Source organism: Punica granatum, chromosome 5 (assembly GCF_007655135.1).
Source record: "Punica granatum isolate Tunisia-2019 chromosome 5, ASM765513v2, whole genome shotgun sequence".
In the NCBI taxonomy this organism is placed as follows: Eukaryota; Viridiplantae; Streptophyta; class Magnoliopsida; order Myrtales; family Lythraceae; genus Punica; species Punica granatum.
In genome coordinates, this window is record NC_045131.1 from 3511555 (window position 1) to 3532464 (window position 20910).

A 20910-nucleotide genomic window follows, 5' to 3' on the forward strand; every position below is an offset into this window, starting at 1 on the left:
CTTCTGCCTATTAACTGTTTTAAGCAAGATTACTATCAACAGAGAATAAATTAGATATGCTCATAACCCTGTTGAGTTCTGGTATGCGGTAATAAGATGCCCAACCAGGAAGACGGAAACAAACCGGTTGACGATTTAGCTGAATTTGGACGGACTACTCTTGAATTTTCAGTAATTCCTATAAAATACCTGGAGAGTTGAGTTAGAATGGGGGTGTCAAGTACATGAAGGGTAGGTTTGTTCAGACAACTCTCTGCAAATTGGCTTGGCAGACTCATATGTACTTCATTTGGAAAAGCAGAAATGAGAAAGTTCACTCAAATGTTATGCCTCATGCTGAGAAGATTCTGATGAGTATCAAAAGCACTGTTAGAAATAGATTGTCGGGGGATAAGAACCTCCGCAGAAAGATCATCACAGCAATCAGGAGAAGCTTGGTGAAAACTGGGGAATAGCTTGCTAGCCGTTTATCTCTGCTGCTGTGTTTGTAAATGCTTTTGAGATTAGCTTTCCTGTCTCTGTACTTTGATCTGTTTCATTGTGTTACTAGGCTGGGCTACTAGATCCGTGTCATTGTGCAAATACATAGGCTTAAGTAATTTCCTGTGCTTAGCCTTCCTTACCTTTTTCTGCACACTCCTACCTCCCAACGGCCTGCATTTGAGTCTTTGACGACAGAATAGATGTGGGCAAGGGTTCTAGAAACATATACGTAACTTTTCAATTAAGTCTGCAACTGTACTGTGATGCATCAAGGAGTAAATCTGGTCTTCTTTGCTTGCATAGGCCGCATTACAACATCCAGCTTCAGTCCATTGCGGTCAATGGACCGATGTTGCCCATTGACTGCAAGGTTTTCGATTTATCACAAAGGGAGATAATCATTGATTCAGGCACAACATACGCCTTACTGGCAGCTGATGCCCTCCACCCTTTGATGGATGCTGTAAGTGTTCATTTGAAATTAATAGTTAAAAGTGAATACGCAATGCTTGAAAAAATGCCATTTGTAAGGCATGCTCCTTTTGTCCGAGGATTGCAGTTGTCTGCCTTGTGGTCACATATACGGCATGTCTTGCATCAGGAGATGGCTGCAGCAGCAAAAGAAGAATGCAGGAAAGGTCTTGTATTATTCTTGTCTGTATCTTAAGTTAGTGTAATTGATTAAACAAGCTACGGTTGTCGGTAAAAATTTCTGCTTGCATGTCTTTCCTATAGTGCCCCCAATGCAACCAACGATGCACGCTGAAGGATGTGAGAAAACTTTTTGCACCAAGAGTTGTTCCAGTTGATGTGGAGTCACAGAAGGTATTTATTTGTCACCTCAGTATGATAGATACATGTTAAGTCAATGATATTAGAATAATGAGCTCCTCCTCTTGAGGCTAAGACTTTCAGTTCTTCGGTGCAGAGAATTCGACAACTTGAGGCTACGTGTGCTGCTTTGGAGAAAAAGGTGAGGAATGCACTAGCACTGGCACATCTCACAGTCATGTTCATATTAGATATCTTTGATTTGTCATAGTAAATTATTTTCTGACGCGAACCCCACGAGACCTACCGCAAGACCCTACAACAAAGACTGGAAATCGAACCCGGATCGCCAATAGAGGTTAAGAGGGATGGAATACTGACTCGATCGTTATAGAAAACCAAGAACCAATATTATAAAGAAATGGAATATTGACCCGATGGTTATAGAAAATCAAGAACCAATATTATAAGTAGCCGAGAATTACAAGCATCCAAGCTTACAATCTCGAAAAGTTGCCGAAGAACAACTTAGAGAAAATTTTCACAATATTATGAAAAAAATAATAATCCCCTCACCCTAATGACCTAACGGAGTTTATGTAAAGCTCTCCACCATCAGGTAATTCCTAGAGAATAAAAGTCAAAACAACAATTCCCAAGCATAGGAAAGAGAAAACAACATAGAAAAGAGAAGACAAGTAAATGAAGGTAGTTGGGAGTCTTCTTGTTCTTGCATGAGAAGAAATCTGCCTCATTCCTCCAAAATTCGTCCAAAATATAGGTGGCAATAAATGAGGCATCCACTCAAGTCAAATCAGGTATTTTACCACCTAATTTATGCACTTAAGTGTGGTAGTGGGACCCGGCACTTGTTCCTCCATGATTCTCGGGCTCAAAAACTTGTGATCTGGTCATCTTCGAGCTGGATTTGTATAATGTTCACATTTCTGACATGTATCCCCGTCACTGGTTCATCGAGAATGCGTAGCACCAATCCTTGCATGGTCTGTTGAAGTTGCTGGGCACGTGCTCTGGCAATCGGTCCGGTCGGAATGTGCAATTCATCATCACTCGTCGGTTTGACCCAGAGTCGTATCATTCCCCCTCTCTTCAAAAGAATTCGTCCTCGAATCTGAACCTGCATCAAAGGGAGAAAGATCAGAAACATTAAAAGTCGAACTTACTTGATACTCACATGGAAGATCAATCTTATAAGCATTGTCATTGATCTTCTCCAGAACTTGAAATGGTCCATCTCCACGTGGATTTAACTTGGAATTCCTCTGGTTCGGAAATCTCTCATTCCTCACGTGAACCCAAACCCAATCTCCAAGTTGAAAAGTGACCTGCTTCCTTCCTTTGTTGGCTCGGGTTGCTGCTTGTTCATTCTTCTTCAAAATGTTTTGCCGAGCCTCTTCATGAATCCGCTTCACCAACTCTACCTTTTTCTTTCTATCAAGACTAGAAAGCTCATTTACAAGCAAAGGAATAAAGTCCAATGGAGTTAGTGGATTAAAACCATAAACAACCTCAAATGGTGAAAACTTTGTAGAAGAATGCACAGTCCTATTATATGCAAATTCAACGAATGGAATGCAATCTTCCCAAGCTTTCAAATTCTTTCCAATCACAGCATGCAACAAAATGCCCAAGGTTCGATTGACAACCTCGGTTTGTCCATCTGTTTGTGGGTGACAAGTAGTAGAAAACAACAAAGTTGTTCTCAACTTAGCCCACAAAATTCTCCAAAAATGACTCATAAATTTCGCATCCCTATCACTCACAATTGTCTTAGGGACTCCATGTAAACGCACAACTTCCCTAAAGAAAAGATTTGCCACATGAGTAGCATCATTAGTTTTATGACAAGGAATAAAGTGTGTCATTTTTGAAAATCTGTCAACAACTACAAAGATAGAATCTCGACCATTCTTAGACCTAGGCAAACCCAAAACAAAATCCATGGAGACATCAGTCCAAGGGTGACTCGGAACAGGTAATGGCATGTAAAGTCCATGTGGATGTATTTTCGATTTAGCCTTCTAACATGTGGTGCACCTAGAACAAATTCTCTCGACATCTCTTTTCATGTGAGGCCAAAAGAAGTGCTCCTTTAGAATGTCTAAGGTCTTAGCAACTCCAAAAATGCCCCATCAACCCTCCCCCATGAGACTCCCTAACAAGTAATTCACGCATGGAACTCTTTGGAATACATAGCCTATTTTCACGAAACAAATATCCATCATGCCTATGAAATTTATCAAACATTCTATTTTCACATGCAGCAAACATAGCAGCAAAATCAGGGTCATTCTCATACAACTCCTTAAAATGCTCGAACCCAAGAAACTTAGCTCCAAGAGTTGAAACAAGGACATACCTGCGAGATAAGGCATCGACTACCACATTCTCCTTACCTTACTTGTATTGGATCACATATGGGAACATCTCAATAACCTCAATCCAACGTGCATGTTTGCGATTCAACTTACCCTGGCCCTTCAAGTGCTTCAGTGATTCATGGTCCGTATGAATGATAAACTCCTCAGACCACAAGTAGTGCTGCCATGTCTCCAATGTTCTCGCCAACGCATATAGCTCCTTGTCGTAGGTAGAGTAGTTCAAAGCAACCCCATTAAGCTTCTCACTGAAATAGGCAATGGGTCTCCGGTCTTGCATAAGAACAACACCTATACCAATTCCAGAAGCATCACATTCGATTTCAAAAGGTTTAGAAAAATTTGGTAAAAGTAGCAATGGAGCTGAATTAGCTTTTCTTTTAATGTATTGAAAGCCTTCTCTTGCTCTTCTCCCCACTTGAACCCAACATCTTTCTTAATGATTTTTGTCAAAGGAGCAGCAATGATATTGAGGTTCGACACGAACCTTCGATAGAATCGCGCTAGGCCGTGGAAACTCCTCACTTCAATAATAGTGGTAGGTGTAGGCCAATCCTTGATTGCTTTTACCTTCTCTTCATCGACCTCCACGCCCCTGGCACTAACAACGAAACCAAGAAAAACAACTCTATCTAAGCAAAAGCTACACTTCTTGAGATCAATATACGGCTTCTCACGTCTTAAAGACTCAAGAACACATCTCAAATGTTCAACATGGTCATCCAAACTCTTGCTATATATCAGAATGTCATCAAAATAGACAACCACAAATTTTTCAATGTAACCACGCAAAACATGATTCATAAGACGTATAAAAGTGCTGGGTGCATTAGTTAAACCATATGGCACTACTGTCCACTCATACAATCCATGCTTGGTTTTAAAAGCTCCTTTTTTCCATTCATCACCTTCTTTCATTCGAATCTGATGGTACCCACTTTTCAAATCAATCTTAGAAAATATAACGGAATCATGCAATTTATCCAACATGTCATCTAATCGAGGAATGAGATGTCGATATTTTACCGTGATCTTGTTCCCAGCTCAACAATCGACACACATCCTCCAAGTCCCGTCTTTCTTTGGAACGAGTAGAACAGGGACAGCACATGGGCTCATACTTTCTCGAACATGTCCTTTGGCCAATAGCTCATCAACTTGCCTTTGAAGTTCTCTAGCCTTTTCCGGACTACTTCGATAGGTTGGTCGGTTTGGAATAGGAGCTCTTGGAATAAGATCAATTTGATGCTCAATCCCTCTTATTGATCGTAGTCCCGGTGGCATTTATTCGGGAAAGACATCTTCGAATTCCTACAAGAGAGAAATAGCAACACTAGGCAAAGTAGAATTAATGTCAGAAATAGAAAGATAGACCTCCTTGTATAAGAACAAGATCATCGGTCTATTAACCATACAAGCACCCTTGAGCTCTCTTTCTTTTGCATAAAAACTCAATTTCCTCTTTTTTTTTTTTCTTTTTTTTTTCTGAACTCTCAATCTTTTCACTTTTGTTTTTCACATTCTCTCAACTTTCTTTTCTCTCAAGATCACTCTCTTTCTCTTTTTGTTTTTCAGCCACTTTCTCACTCTTCTCACTAAGAGACCTTTTAATTCGAATCTGATCCTCAAACACCTGAGTCAGTGTCAAGGGTGCAAGTGTTACTTTCTTCCCGTCTTTCACAAATGAATATCGGTTCATATACCTATCATGTATCACTCTCCTATCGAACTGCCATGGTCTCCTAAGCAACATATGACTAGTACTCATCGGTACAACATCACAAAGAACCTCATCCCGATACTTTTCGATACAGAAAGACACAAGAACCTGTTTATTTACCTTCACTTCACCTCATTTATTCAGCCACTGGAGTTTGTATGACTTGGGATGTTTTTGGGTATGCAAACTGAGCTTGTCTACCATCAACTTGCTGGCCACATTCACGCAACTTCCTCCGTCAACAATCAACCCACACACACGATCCTTCACATGGCAACGAGTGTAGAAGATGTTCTCCTTTTGCACCTCATCACCATCCTCTCTAGCTTGAACATGTAGAGCTCGCATGATAACCAAGGCTTGACCTTCAACCGCATGTTCGACATCACTAGCATCTTCGAGTGGAGGCATGGAATCACTATCTTCTTCTTCCTCAGTCTCGATATCCCCATTCTCCATCATAATCATGATCCGCTTGTTCGGACATTGGGAAGCAATGTGACCCGAGCCCAAACAACGAAAACATTTGATATCACGATTTCTTTGAGGTTCAGAAGAAGTTTTACCCTTATCCTTGTTGTTGGCTTAGGTCTTGGAGGTGTCTCCCTTTGGCTTATAATCAGCCTTCTCGTCCGGTTTCGAAGAAGAACCCCACTTCGATTTCCAAGACGCTGAACCAGAAGCTTCTACCTTTGAAGATGTTCGACCCCCTCTCTTGAGTTGCTTCTCAACCTTCATGGCCATGTGTACCACGTCGTCAAGCTCCACGTAATGTTGCAGCTCAACAATATTGACAATCTCCCGATTAAGGTCACAAATGAATCGAGCCATGGTTGCTTCTCGGTCTTCCTCAACATTAGCACGCATCATGGCTATTTCCATCTCCTTGTCATAGTCCTCCACCGACTCGGAACCTTGCTTCAGACTTTGCAACTTCAAGTGCAAGTCCCGATAATAATGGGTAGGAACAAACCTTTTTCTCATTACTGCTTTCATTTCCTCCCAAGTATCAATACGAGGCTCACGATTCCTGCGTCTACTCACAGTTAATTGGTCCCACTAAACAATGGCATAATCGGTGAAAGCAACTGCAGCCAATTTAACTTTCTTTTCCTCCGAATAATTATGACAATCAAACACAAGCTCAACCTTCCTCTCCCATTCAATGTAAACATCAAGATCGTTTTTACCTTGGAATGGAGGTATGGTCAGCTTAATCGAACCTGTGTTATGGTCCATGGCGTCTCTTTCCCGGTGCTCCCTACAAACGAAATGCCTTGGTCTGACTCCTCTTCCTCTACCTCTCCCCCAAATAGCATCGGAGGCCACTTCCTCTTCTTCATCATATGTCTCTTCATCAAAGGCATCAATGGATGGTTGTCGGTGGGATCTCCTAGCCCGTGGCAAGGGCGCTGGTTGTAACCGTTCCAACTGTTCGTCTTGCCTATCCAACCTATCTCGGAATTCACTGAAAACCATGTTCATGCGCTCAAACTGTTGTTGCATGGCTCGTAACGTCATGTTCAGATCAGGCATTCTGTCGTCTCCACTATTTTCCTGTGACATGATGAAATATGCAATTAAAGGATCCTCACGCTCTCCCTCACGTGTTTACACTCACTCCAAACACTCGTGTTTCACTCAAAATAAGCTTTTATCCTCTGATGTTCTCACACACTCTTGCCTTTTTCCTCTCTTAATTTCCTCTTCAAAGTTCTAAGGCAACTAATCAATCCGATCGCAAGACGGAAAACGAGTTCAACCCGAACAACTTATAATATCATATCCTGAGAAACTATATTTTGATCCAAAGAAAATGATATGACACAATCTGCCCAATGACGTAGTTTATGGATATGATAGAAGATACTGAGTACGGAAGATGAACAAGATATATGTGAAAGGAATGAGACCGGACGCACAAAGATGGAATGGACACAAATACGATCAGAGAAAAGCAAAAATGAGAGCAACTATGACAGATCAACTTAAGGCCAAGACGATTACAACAAGAAGACAACAAATTGTGCAATAAATTCTTCGCCCATGAAGACAGCAAATGGTGCTGCGAACAACACACAATGATACTTTCTCGTTTTTTTTTTTAGATAGCTAAGAACAGATCAGACAAGATTAATGGAAAGGATAGAAATGGAAGCTATATCTAAAAATTCTAGAATGAAGAGCAAAGAAAGAACAAGGATAGATGAAACATCGATTTGGAGCCTAAGCTCTGATACCAAATGATGCGAACCCCACGAGACCTACCGCAAGACCCGACAACAAAGACTGGAAATCGAACCCGGATCGCCAATAGAGGTTAAAAGGGATGGAATACTGATCCGATGGTTATAGAAAACCAAGAACCAATATTATAAAGAAATGAAATATTGACCCGATGGTTATAGAAAATCAAGAACCAATATTATAAGTAGCCGAGAATTACAAGTATCCAAGTTTACAATCTCGAAAAGTTGCCGAAGAATAACTTAGAGAAAATTCTCACAATATTCTGAAAAAAAATAATAATAATCCCCTCACCCTAATGACCTAATAGAGTTTATGTAAAGCTCTCCACCATCAGATAATTCATAGAGAATAAAAGTCAAAACAACAATTCCCAAGCATAGGAAAGAGAAAACAACATAGAAAAGAGAAGACAAGTAAATGAAGGTAGTTGGGAGTCTTCTTGTTCTTGCATGAGAAGAAATCTGCCACATTCCTCCAAAATTCGTCCAAAATGTAGGTGGCAATAAATGAGGTACCCACTCAAGTCAAATCAGGTATTTTACCACATAATTTATGCACTTAAGTGTGGTAGTGGGACCCGGCACTTGTTCCTCCATGATTCTCGGGCTCAAACTTGTGATTTGGTCATCTTCGAGCCGGACTTGTATAATGTTCACATTCTTGGCATGTATCCCCGTCGATGGTTCATCGAGAATGCGTAGCACCAATCCTTGCATGGTCTGTTGAAGTTGCTAGGCACGTGCTCTCGTAATCGGTCCGGTCGGAATGTGCGATTCATCATCACTGGTTCGAAGTCCTTCCGACCTAAGCTCGTCAGTTTGACCCGGAGTCGTATCATTTTCTCTCTGATGTCTTAGATTTACAAATGAATCATGGAAACTCTTTGAGTTTGTTGACCTTTTGAATTAATGGTATTTTTTTTAAACTAAGACTATCAGTTCTTGGGTGCTTACGATCTTGGGGTGTTGAACTTTATTTTGCTAGTTTTATCTGTAGTATGCAGGTTGGAAGAAAAAGGAGTGTGAATGGAAAAACAAGGAAGTCGAGTCAGAAAGTAAAATACAAAAGTTGCAGCAGAAAGTTAGTCAGCTTAAGGAGGTAATTTTTAGATTCCCATGACCATCTGAATTTATCTTGAGAACATAATTTTATCACTTGGTTGTATTTTGTTTAGGTAGGTCGCTATTTGCTCGGTCATGTCTAGATCATGTCTTCTTCAATGTCTGTTTTTGGGGTTCCAACATTTTTATTTATCTTATGTACATATATTATGTGTCATATTTGCCCTTTCAACTTCTAGGCAAATTGTTCATCAGCATCCACCATAATCTATTGGTAATTAATTTTGGAAGAAAGATTTCCATGAGCTTGTCTTGATAATTTCCTCCTTGCCACTGGGATATCTATTAGATAGGGCATTTATGTCATGGTACTAAGTTACACAATCATGCAATTCTTATTTCAAATAGTTGTTTTCTAATTAAAAAGTACTCGCAGTAGGCATGTTTACTTAAAGAGAAATAAGAAAAATATCAGGCTATAGCTCTATGCTTTCTTTACATTTTGTTTTTGCTCACTTTACAAGCAATATTTAGACTTGGATGAATCGGATGTGTTCTCTAGATGACAAAATGTTTTTGGTTGTCTTGTTGCTTTACCACTTATTGGAAGGTGGAAGCATGGTTTTTCTTTCGGTATACATCTTCCTTTCTTCATCTACTTAAGTTTTATTTTTTCTTTCTTGTAACATCATATTAATCTAAGAAAAAAAAATTGATATCTATTAGTTCTATAACTCATTATCCATCTGTTTGTTCCATGTGACTTTGCAGGCTGCTGCTTGGTCTTGCTCATGGGATTTCCATAGATCTCACTACATATATGCTGGATTACAGGTCTGATATCTTTAAGTGTCTTCCTATCGAGTTAAAGGAGTATTTGTTTGACCTATTTTATTTTGTTCACCTTGTAGAATGGTACCTTGATGGTGTTTGATATGTGCCAAACTGTGAAGCCCGTGGAATCCTTGAATGGGCTGTCATCCAACCCAATTCATACAATACTGTCCTTCTCACAGAAGAATACTAATAGACCTAGACCAGTCCTAACTGCATCTTCAATTGGCCTGTCTCTGTGGAACGATGACTGTCGTGAGGAAAGGTATGAGAAGCAACTATGTGTAGGTTACAATTTGCGGATGGCCATTGGAACAGACAAAAACTCTTCATTTGAGCAGCATGCTTAATCTTCCAATTGTATTGCTTTTATTTGATGACTATTACAAATATGTCTGAAGCTTATAAGTTTCTCATGGTAACACATTGTGTATACTCTGAGAAGTAGAAGTATGGACAGTAGAAACCTTTGGCCAAGAAAGCGTTGTGAAGTTTGTATGATTGTAGGATGAAGGGTTGTCTTGTCTTCTTTTTGTACAAGGATTATTGCTTAACTTTCCAACGTGTGAAGTACTTTCCTGTGTCAACTTTTCTCACAGTTTTTTTTTTTCCTTTTCTTTTGCAGGAAGACCTACTTTGGTTCCGGAAAGTGCAGATGAGGGTGTCTGCATTTCTCTTGCTTGTTCTCCCAATGGTGATGACATTGTTGCCACCTACCGTCCAAAGATCGATATGTCTACTGAGGTGACACCAACCCAACCTTCAGCTAACTCTTCGCCTATCTCGGGGCAAGTAACACAAGGTTCTCATGTCCTTTTCAAAAGAGCAGCGGGAAGCAACTTTCTTCAGAAGTCCGGATCCATGTATGCAAATGTGAGTGATATCCATCTCCCAAGGTCTGCGATTGTTGGCTCGGAGAATCAGAACCGGTTCTTTGCTTTTGGAGACGAAGCAACGAATGAGGTGACCTTGCAAGGGTTGCCATCTTTCTCCACTTCTCAGAGGTTTAAATTAAAGAAACACCCTTTGCGTGATATAAAGTACACAGTTGCCATGAACCGCGGTCTAATCACTTGTTTAAGTGATGATATCTTGCAAGTCTTCAGCCGTAGACAGGGATAATAACGGTACACATTGCTCTTTTAGTTTTAGGTGAGCAGCTTTGGATTGATTATTTCCATATATTAATAAAATTCATGACTGGAATCTCAGGAACCAACTTGTTGGTTTTTCTGGATGGCAAAGCGACTTTGAAATTGTAGGGGAAGAGCTTTCCTTTGTGCAGAATCAGAAAAGTGAAGTAGCATTGTACAGTGAATCTTCTTTTTTATCCTCAGTTTCTCCCAGGGCCAAATCCTCTTGGGAGGCTGTAACTTTATGTTTAGAGAACTATCTTCCTTTTGATTTGTATGAATCGCGGCAAGCAACTTTGTGGTATTCTTCCCTTGGTATTGGTGGAAAATACGTGGCTCAATGTTGAGGATGATATATTTGTTCATGTACCAAATATTGTGAATATTTCATGGAAAAAGGACGTCATGTATAAAATAGTTCGGAATCAGTTGCCTCACAAGATTATCCAAAAGACACATTCTTTTTCAATGATGGGTTTTTTTTCCCCTTTAAGAGTGATGATGGTTTTCAGGTTATTCCAGAGAGCGAGCAAAAACTAGAGTTATCATAAATAATTAAATTAGATAAATGAGATGAAGGCTCAGTTGAACCAAAAAATATATGTATATGTGTTATCATAAATAATTAAATTAGATAAATGAGATCAACGATCAGTTGAACCAAAAAACATATATATATTCCGACCTGCCAGATTCGAACTAGTGACCTAAGGATTATCTGTGACAACTGCAGTCCTCTGCTCTACCAACTGAGCTGGTCGCTTATGCCTACTTATGAAATGAAAGCTTAATCCGCGCAAATATTTGTGACATTACATCCCCGGTCCAATACAAAGGCAACAAAGCCTTACACCATCCTCTAAATCTCTCCCATCTATATAATGTAATATATGATTACAGAATAAAAAAAAATTAAAGTTGTATCTTCAATCTCCAAATCCTCAACTCTATATTGCGTGGCTTGTCATTGCCTTATGAATATAACTTGACCCACAAGGATTATGAAAATAATAATAAATCCAGTGATAAAGAATTCAATCAAAACTCAGGTACAGCCTTTGTAACTTCATGGTATACCCATGGAATGCCCAGTTCCTATTTGGAATGATGCCATTTCTTTTAACTGCCGCAGTTTCCGCTCCTGCTAATAGTTTAGCACATTCTTTGTTGTTACTATGCTAATAGTTTAGCACATTCTTTGTTGTTACTATGGGGTCCGGAAGCACAAGGAGATTTTACTAATATATCTAATTTTTTGTAATTAATATGATGTGTCACGTAAAATAAGTTTTAAACATAGTCATAATAAATACAATTACACTGGTGGTCCAAAAAGTTTCACTAATGTATCAAGTTGTCCAAAAAGTTTTTTTTGCTACTTGATGGTACAAAATGTTTCAAAGTGGTAACATGATAGTACAAACCGTTATCTCGCCATTGACGTCGTCATGTCGTCATTGACATGGGTGGATCTTTAAGTTAATTAAAGAAATATTTTGTACCATTATGTTACATCTGTAAAACATTTTGGACCATTAAGTGATAACTTCAAAAGAGTTTGAACCATCATGTAACGTTCCATCAACTCCTAAAAACATATCAGAGCCACGTGTCGGCCACATTTCGGCCTCGTCAGCTTCGCTTGACGGTGTCAATAGTGAGATAACGGTTTGTACTATCATGTTACACTTTTGAAACATTTTGTACCATCAAGTAGCAAAAAAAACTTTTTGGACCAACTTGATACATTAGTGAAACTTTTTGGACCACCAGTATAATTACCCCTAAATACAATTACAATTCAAAATGAAAACCTAGAGATCAAACCTAATTACTATTTGAACATATAAACAAGTTTTAAAAATTAATCCTAAAAACATAACCTAATAAATATTTTTAAAGATTGAATTAACAAAAAATTTAAAAAAATGTGCACGTTTAAACAAATTTAAAAAGTTAATAAAATTATGGAGCACTTAGAATTATTAATCTATTTTTCCTCTTTTCGTTCTTTTTATTATCAATTGACTCCTTTCACAATAAATTGTCACAACCATTATCAGTATATTACAAAATAAAATGCCAATGCAGAAACTGCATCTCTCTCACATACTGACGTTTGCTTTATTTGCACTCATCATACCATATCATCATTTGATTCATTTGTATCATACCACAAATATTATATAGCCCGGGGCAGCACAAAGACTGTCGATGTAATGGTTCAATTCTGACATAATTGGGCCCAAACAGATGAAGTACGGGCTTGGCCCACAATTGATCCCATCATATTTGTACAAGTGTGATGATAATGACAGTCTCAATGACTGTGGTATATGGTCTTACACATGAAAGAGCTCCCTCAGTATTGTATTACATAAATATCATCATAACAACTCATTGTAAATATTACGTTACTAAAAATGCTGAGAAAAATGTAAAAAAAAGGAGGCACATTTCATAATCATAGAGATCAAGCTCACACATTATGCCAAAAAAAGAAAAGGGATGAGTAACCAGAGCAAGATTTGGACTTGTGCTTGGGATTGTGCAATTGCCCTTTTCTAATAATGTTTTGAGGACATTCTGTCCTTTTCAATCCCAATTTTAGAGAGACCCCATCTAATGTTATTGGGACATCATGGCCTCTCTGCACTTTTGAATTATTATTGTCTCAAAAGCATCTCTTATCCATAGCTTCCTTCCAAATTTGCAATGTTATTCCCAATTCATACATTTTGCCTTTGTTGGGAAGGAAAATACAACAAAAAAGAAGGCATTTCTTTCCCAACCCCTTTTCTTTCTTTTTTAAATGGACCATAAATACATGTATATTCATCAGATATATATTCCTGAATACGTATATGTTGTCCTCCATTGTGTTGTTGTTGTCATGTTTATGTTCACAAATTTGGTTCATCTCTCTTTTGGGATCAAACAGATAAGGAAAGTGTTTGGGACAGCCGACACTTGAAGAGATTCATATAGCCCACACACAGTCACACACACGCACACATAATAATGTAAACACTTTCTGATGGACGTTTCACTCACCTTCTGATCACTATGTTCCTTATTAAATATCACTTGCTTCTGGACCACATAATCGGATCAGACTCGGACGATCGGCTCCTTGTCATTATACCTCACGTTGTTTGTCTCTAATCCCTTGTGACTTCTCAGCTTAAAACTTTTAGAGAATTATATATGTCCCTGAACCAAGACTGAGCATATATTAAAAGCGAGTTTTAATCTATGTTATTTTCATTTCCTTCATTTCTTTGTATTAATTACACAGGGCATCAGATATGTATGAGTCCTTTTCGAGATGAGATACTATCATATCTGTCGAGTTTTAATCTATGTTATTTTCATTTCCTTCATTTCTTTGTATTAATTACACAGGGCATCAGATATGTATGAGTCCTTTTCGAGATGAGATACTATCATATCTGTATTAATTACACAGGGCATCAGATATGTATGAGATACTTTAGTTAATCTGATTAATGGAGAGGTGTGGACTTCCTTCCTTTTTATTTTTTCTTGATAAGATAGGCAATAGATTGAAAATTATACTTTTATCTTCCCTAAATCTAATTTCGAGCATGTCATTTTCAGAATCTTTTTCTCTCTTTTTTCTTTTTTCCTTTTTTTTAAACATAGGAAAATGGATATTATGTGCATATACGCGGTTTAAATTGGGAAATTAAACCCTCTTGGTCGAAAGAGTTATCAAAAAAAATGAATTGACAAAACAAGAAGGGATTATATAGAGGTCTGGGTCACTAGTGGGACTTATGCATTCCTTAATTTCGCTTTAATTCTTATCCTTATAACATATCATAAATCTGCCTTGTAATCAATAAAAAAAAATACTAGAGTCATTCATTTTATTATCGATCGGATGCTATCATTTTTCAACATAGACTAACTGCAGATAGCAAATTCAAGACATAATTATTAGAGGTCGAGCCAATCATGGTCGTTGTAAATAGTATCGCATGTGATTATATATATATGCTCGAGGGATTTGGTTTAGAGGTAGTATGAGTAGTCTCCCACATTTTCCACCCAAGTTCAAATCACATTGGGGTCACTTGCACGGCCTCTGACCGGTTCGTTTATTTTGTAGTGTCAAGATATTCATGTAAATCGAGAGGAAATAATAAATATTTATTCCGTAGTTCCACATAATCAATATTTCATATCCAACTTTATTGTCAAAAATAGTAAAACCTGCCCGATGTATTCCTTCTTGTTTTTTTGTTATGTCAATTTCTTTTTTTTTTCAATTACAAAGGAGATCGTTGGAACTAATAAAATGAAATAAAAATTTCATTAACTAATAAAAAGACACGATTAATCCCACCAAGTATCGAATCTGGAACCTTTTAATTATCACCCAGGAATGGGGTGTCCGTCATTGCCCTATACTCTCTTTTAATTTTTTGTCAATTTTCTTTTGAGCCACGAATGAGATGGTGCACAGCCTGCAACATTCATTTACTTTGTAACTAACATTTACTTATTCACCGAAAAAAAAATATTTTGATGTACCCCTTTTGATATTTTGTCTAGAGATTTTCGGGATCTGCTTTACACGATGAAAGTTCATTACATTAATCCTTCCTAGATGGCGTGATCACCTAAACGGATCAAGTGAAATTTCATATGCCTTAAGAAGAAGTGAGCCATAAATTGAAAACGAGAAAACTCGCCCCACTTTCCACAGAGTGGTTGAGATGCGCTTATCAGTGCTCGCGAAGCATGTAAGTAGATGGCGTCATACAGGTAGGGTTCCACACTGAAATAGTATAGGCGACTGAGATGGTTCGTTCTCGAATTTGTTTCTCGCAGGAAGTCTCCCGTTTTGATTGCTCATCCCATGAAAAGAACATTAAACCATGAAAAGCTCATTGCTTTATTGAGAATTGACAAGTGAAAAAACTCAAAAGCCATTGGCCTCATCCCTTTGGCCAAAGAATTCAATCCCATTTTCTTCTCCTCATCCCTCACTTTCTATCATTTCTATTTTTCGTTCTGGTAATATTCACAGAGAAAACACCCCAAATAATAATGAAATTTCACACGAATACTACAAAGTTTGAAAATGTCTGTTTTTTTTATAAAGATTATTTATTTATTTTTCTGAAGTTTTGGGAACTTGGCCTTGGATGCTCGAGTCTTGACTACACCATTCGCAGCACATATCGATGGTCGATTTGCACGCACCAGGTCACATCTCAAGGCATTTCGTTCTTCTTATATAAGGAAAAAAAAAGTGGTTGAAGGAATCACAAGCTAACCGATTCCATATCATCACCGCCAGCATTCTGGTGTTAGGGAGTGGTCTCTCTTGGGGTCCCTGCAGTAATCATAGATTAGGTGCCGGGACTGGACCCGCATCATGGCCCTGTATTGCTGGCGGCTCAGCCCACCTGACCAGAAAGGGGAGGCCGACACGGGGCGGCACCAGGCAGAAGCGTAGGCTGAGCAGCCGCTAGCTTTGAAGTTGGTGTACCTTGCAACAAAAGGCTGAATATATTTATTCATGTTTTATGAATTCCGTAAATTGTCCAAAGTAAAAAAAATGTTCTTTACATTTTCTTTTTTCCATTTTAATGGAGAAACAGAACAGAAGTGTGTGTCTGAGAGGAAGGAGGGAGTCTGAGTCTGTGAGTCTGTTCTCCTCCCTTTACGCGCATGATAAAGCTCCTCAACTTCAATCATACATGGTAGTAAAGGATATAATTATTATGCATCTTTTATGAGAGCACAGAGCTCTCATTTTCTATATTAAAGGTTTTACCTCATGATGGGGTTGAGCATGTCTCCTCTCCAGTCTATTCACCCGGAGACATTGGACCAAAAATCCGAAAAGATATGTCATTTGAAATCAATTCTTTTGCTATTTATTGTGGGATTATCACGTGTTTAAACAATATAACACAATCTCTCATATTCCTTAGAGATTGCTATAACACAATCCACCAAATTCACATATACGTACGTGATTATATAAATTAGTAATGCATTGCCTTTAGTCACTTATTACTTATTATTGCTTGTAAGCTACGTGGTGCTATCTTATTCACTTAGCAAAGAGCAAAACAGAGAAGATTATGTGAAGAATTATTTATTATTTGCTCTTTTTTTTGGCGAGTGACAAAATTTTATTAATCACCAAAATATGTACATCAGATACCCAGGAAACCTAACATCGCAATTCTTTGCATTTAACAGGTTCAGGGGAGCTTCTTTGGCTCTTCGACTTCCCGCGTACTCAGATGCTCAGACCGCTATTGCAAGTCCGAGTATGACGGATCGATCAACTGCTTTGGTCAAAGCGACTATTGTGGCTTTTCGATTAGTTAAGAGGATTTGACTGGGATATCAGGTTATTTGGCCTCTAAATTATAAGAAATAGTGGGGGGTAATTCCCTAGAGTCCCGTATCTAATTTAATGCATTGAATTTTCACAACGAGAAAGGCTAGACATTTGTCCTTAATAGTTTTAAAGTATGAGAGGCTGCCTATGCAAGTATGAGAGGCTGCTTCCTACGGATTTTCCATTAAATTCTAGAGTACTCGCGAGACCGAGATAGCGTAAGGCCAAGCTAAATTGGCGCTGCCAAATGAACTAGAACCCATGTTATTATTATTATTATTATTATTATTATTATTATTATTGGTTTAAGATATTTATTTTAATCCTTTTATGAACGAAACTCTAATAGTTTGTTCATATTGTCAAACATAATATTTTAATTGGACTCCATGTAATTTGAATTGGAGTCCTGAATTTGAATACTATTAAGTTGTAACTTGTATTTTTGAATTATATTTTGCATGATATTATTGTTTATAGTCTTTTTTTTTTCGAGCATAAACGAGCTTGAACTCAAGCCTAAGCCCAAGCCTATGCCCGACTTTATGACTGATCTTGGCCCATTTGCCGAGCCTCACACCAGCCAAGCCCGAGCCTTTGATTTGTCTGACTAGCCGAGTTCAAACTCAGGCTTTCTGGCTCAATTAAGTTCAAGCCCAAACTTGAGCCTAGAAAGTTTGACGAGCCCAACCTAGATATTTGGGCTAGGTTCGGTTCGTTTACACCCCTTCGTTGTCCACGAGGGGAATCACACTGGATGGTCACCAATTTTTACCTATTCATCTTTTGTGCAACCCTTATAAAAGATTATATAAAAAAGGGAGAAGAAGAAGAAGATGTAAAAATCTTCTCAAAATTCATCTAATCTAATTTATTAATAATTTAAATAAAACTCTTCGACTGGTATAATTTATTTGGATTACAAGTAATTTAGTAGGATATTTAAGTAATTTAATTTTATTCCAATTAATTTTCTAAAAGTACGTGAATTTACTCAAAATATTTATAGCTTTTTTAATTGTTAGTCGTCATTTATTAATGAACCAGCACAAAAGTTGTTCTAAACATAAGCTTGTCCTGACCACTACGTTCTAGGAAAAATGAGCATACCAATCTTTCTTCCCTTTTTTTTTTTCATTTTTCACTTGCAATGGCCTATGTTTATATGTCAATTGGAATGTTGGAGATTTTAAATACTTCCAAATATTTTGTCACTGTTTGCAAAAGAAAGTTAGATGGGCGTAATAATTTATATACACACATGCCAAAATTCATGGTAAAATTATTCATTCATTTATTAATGTAAAATAATACGATATTTTATCAACTTCCCATTGGACGATTAACTATCTGGAAGTGGAGATGCCAGACATTGACATTGAATTTTGGGAATGATCATGGAGTATTCGAAAAGATCTTGTTGCCTGCCCCATCAGCACTCGGAGGAACATAACAATGGCCACAATCGCAGAATCCAAGATCACAAACGCAACGGACTCCTGGATTAGGTTGGTAAAAGTCTATGCAGTCTTTATCTGAACCGCAAGTGTGTTCTATGCATGTTGCTTCCGTCTTCTTCTCGGTTAGCGGGCCTGCGCTCAAAAGTCAAAAGAGCGAGTATTACAACACAATTTATGTGCTCAATTATGTGTATATATTAGAGTATGTCCTATTTGATATTGCTACAGGCCTTGCCCAGGAGTGAAATTAATGTGCGCAATTACTAGCATAATAATTAGGGTGTCTTCGTAATTTATATATCGACTGATGATTGGTTTATTTATAATAAAAAAACGCATATATCTATCTTAATCTACTTTAAGATCATCATATATGTACCTTCATGCAATTGAGAATAAATATAAACAAAGAATTAAATGTTGTACATATGTATTCGTACTTTAATCTTAATAATGAATCTATATTGTCATGAAATATTTATGTAAAAATGAGTAGATCAAGACATGATCACTTTTTGCGAAACAGAGGAAGAAATATACCGATTGCCACTAAGAAAACAAGCAAGAGTTGTACTGCCAACTTCTTCTCCATCTTCTCCGGTTATCAATACACCCAAAGTAATATTTGTTTTGTTTAACAAGATAGCGTTGTGCCTTCCTTCTGGTTATGTATGGACTATTTATAGTCCATTAAATAATTAATAGATTTCATGTATGTAGATACGCAACATCTAATAAGAATCACGAAATTAATTGAATTTCTCATAATCTGGGGATATCTTATTATTTAAATAGATTATTTTAAGATTTTACAAGTATTACATTATATTTATTTAAAAATCAGATTAATATGAATAATATTATCACGAATTATGCGTGTGAGTACATTATAACGCGGCTCTAAGTTCTTTCCGCCTATTAACTGTTTTAAGCAAGATTACTTTCATCGGAAAATAAATTAGATATGCTCATAACCCTGTTGAGTTCTGGGATACGGTTACAAGATGCCCAACAAGGAAGACGGAAACAAATTGATAGACGATTTAGCTGAATTTGGGTGAACTATTCTTGAATTTTCAATAATTCCTGATCGTACGTACGATATCCTTTTCAAGTGATATTTAATTGAAAAATTAGGATGGAAAGAAAAGGACACATCGACATGGACTCCAAACTTTTCCTCCAAAACTCAAAGTTTCAAACCATTCTCCCCCAGTCTACGTTTTAATTCAGCTATGCCCCTTTCATCTCCTGTCATCCAACACTCTGTGCCTTCAGATTTAAGTCCTAGGATTTCTTCCCACATCCTTCATAGAGATTGCCCTTTTAGCGTTATGGATAACCAACTCACATGTACTGGGGTTGAACTTGTTGGGGATTTGGGTAGAGACGATCGATCCGGAGGCGATGTGGGGTTAGCACGATAGGATTCGAGGCGCGAATAAAGCTTTCCAAAGAGAACTATTTGCCCTCACACAAAGTTGCTAGAGGGTTAAGGCAAAAGTCCTACCGTGATACAACGAAGCCTTATGAATTCCTTCAACTAGCAAAATCAAGAAATTCCCTAACTCTCACTCTGATTTCTGGAATTTTCTCTTAATCATCATTTGAGCATTTTAGCGTCTCTATTTATATGCACTCAATGGACACTATTGAAGAATCATAACCCTTCGTATTGGACGTAACTCTTATATGAAACATCACCCATGGATAAGCAATTAATGATCTTACATGAACACTTAGTTAATGTAGACACTTTCATATACATTACTTGTCTTGCACTCAAATGTATCAATTGAATGAATGAACTTTCACTTTGTAACCCGAATTCGTCCCAAGTACTCATAAATCACACTAAGTGACCCATTAATAAAATTCAATGAATTTGCAATCTATAATTTTCAACAGAACTTACTTAACAATAACCCACATAAACTTTTATTCAACTTGCATTTGAGATGTAGCAGGCTCCCAAATCCAATTTCCGCAACCCCTTTTTTTTTGCTAATCCTCGTTGAAACTTCCAAATAATTATGTGCTTTATCTATCGCACATTATGAACACTTGGAAACTTTTTGTGTCTTCCTTGTGTAACTATTATGAACGCTTACTCGGTGGAAATTTTTGATGGTGAAGTTTGTCAATTGTTGGGGGCCTCGTTGCACACTCACACGATCTTCGACCTCTTGGCTCCATATATAAATCCACATAAAATTTCATTACACTTAATTTAATTTCTAATACTAAATTCTCTCAATTATTTATACTTTTTCAACAATACAATCATTACACAATCATCACTTTTTCTTAATTATTAATTATTTTTTTCATACTTTTTCTCATAATTCAACGACACAATCATTATAATTCAATCAAAATTAAAATTTAACTCTACTTAATTGTAAAAT

General features: G+C 37.5%; 1 protein-coding gene across 3 annotated transcripts; it reads left to right on the forward strand.

Moving 5' to 3' along the window:
- The first annotated feature begins 8200 nt into the window (after nt 1–8200).
- Nucleotides 8201–11016, forward strand: LOC116207386 (E3 ubiquitin-protein ligase RFWD3-like). 3 transcript variants are annotated; one of them, XM_031540303.1, is made up of 5 exons: nt 8201–8409; nt 8620–8721; nt 9456–9518; nt 9596–9783; nt 10144–11016. In XM_031540303.1, exons 1-5 carry the CDS (start codon nt 8389–8391, stop codon nt 10175–10177), a joined length of 408 nt encoding a protein of 135 aa, XP_031396163.1. In that variant the 5' UTR covers nt 8201–8388; the 3' UTR covers nt 10178–11016. The 3 variants fall into 3 exon arrangements, with proteins under 3 accessions (XP_031396163.1, XP_031396161.1, XP_031396162.1); XM_031540301.1 differs by having other exon boundaries at nt 8205–8409; nt 10148–11016; XM_031540302.1 differs by having other exon boundaries at nt 8206–8534; nt 10148–11016.
- Nucleotides 11017–20910: the final 9894 nt, after the last annotated feature.

Bases quoted from the DNA above. Each gene is read 5' to 3' on its own strand.
- LOC116207386 (XM_031540301.1), top strand. From the start codon at position 8,389: ATGTGCGATTCATCATCACTG. The intron at 8,722-9,455 runs GTAATTTTTAGA...GTGACTTTGCAG, and splicing joins AAGTTAGTCAGCTTAAGGAG to GCTGCTGCTTGGTCTTGCTC. The intron at 9,784-10,147 runs GTATGAGAAGCA...TTTTGCAGGAAG, and splicing joins GATGACTGTCGTGAGGAAAG to ACCTACTTTGGTTCCGGAAA.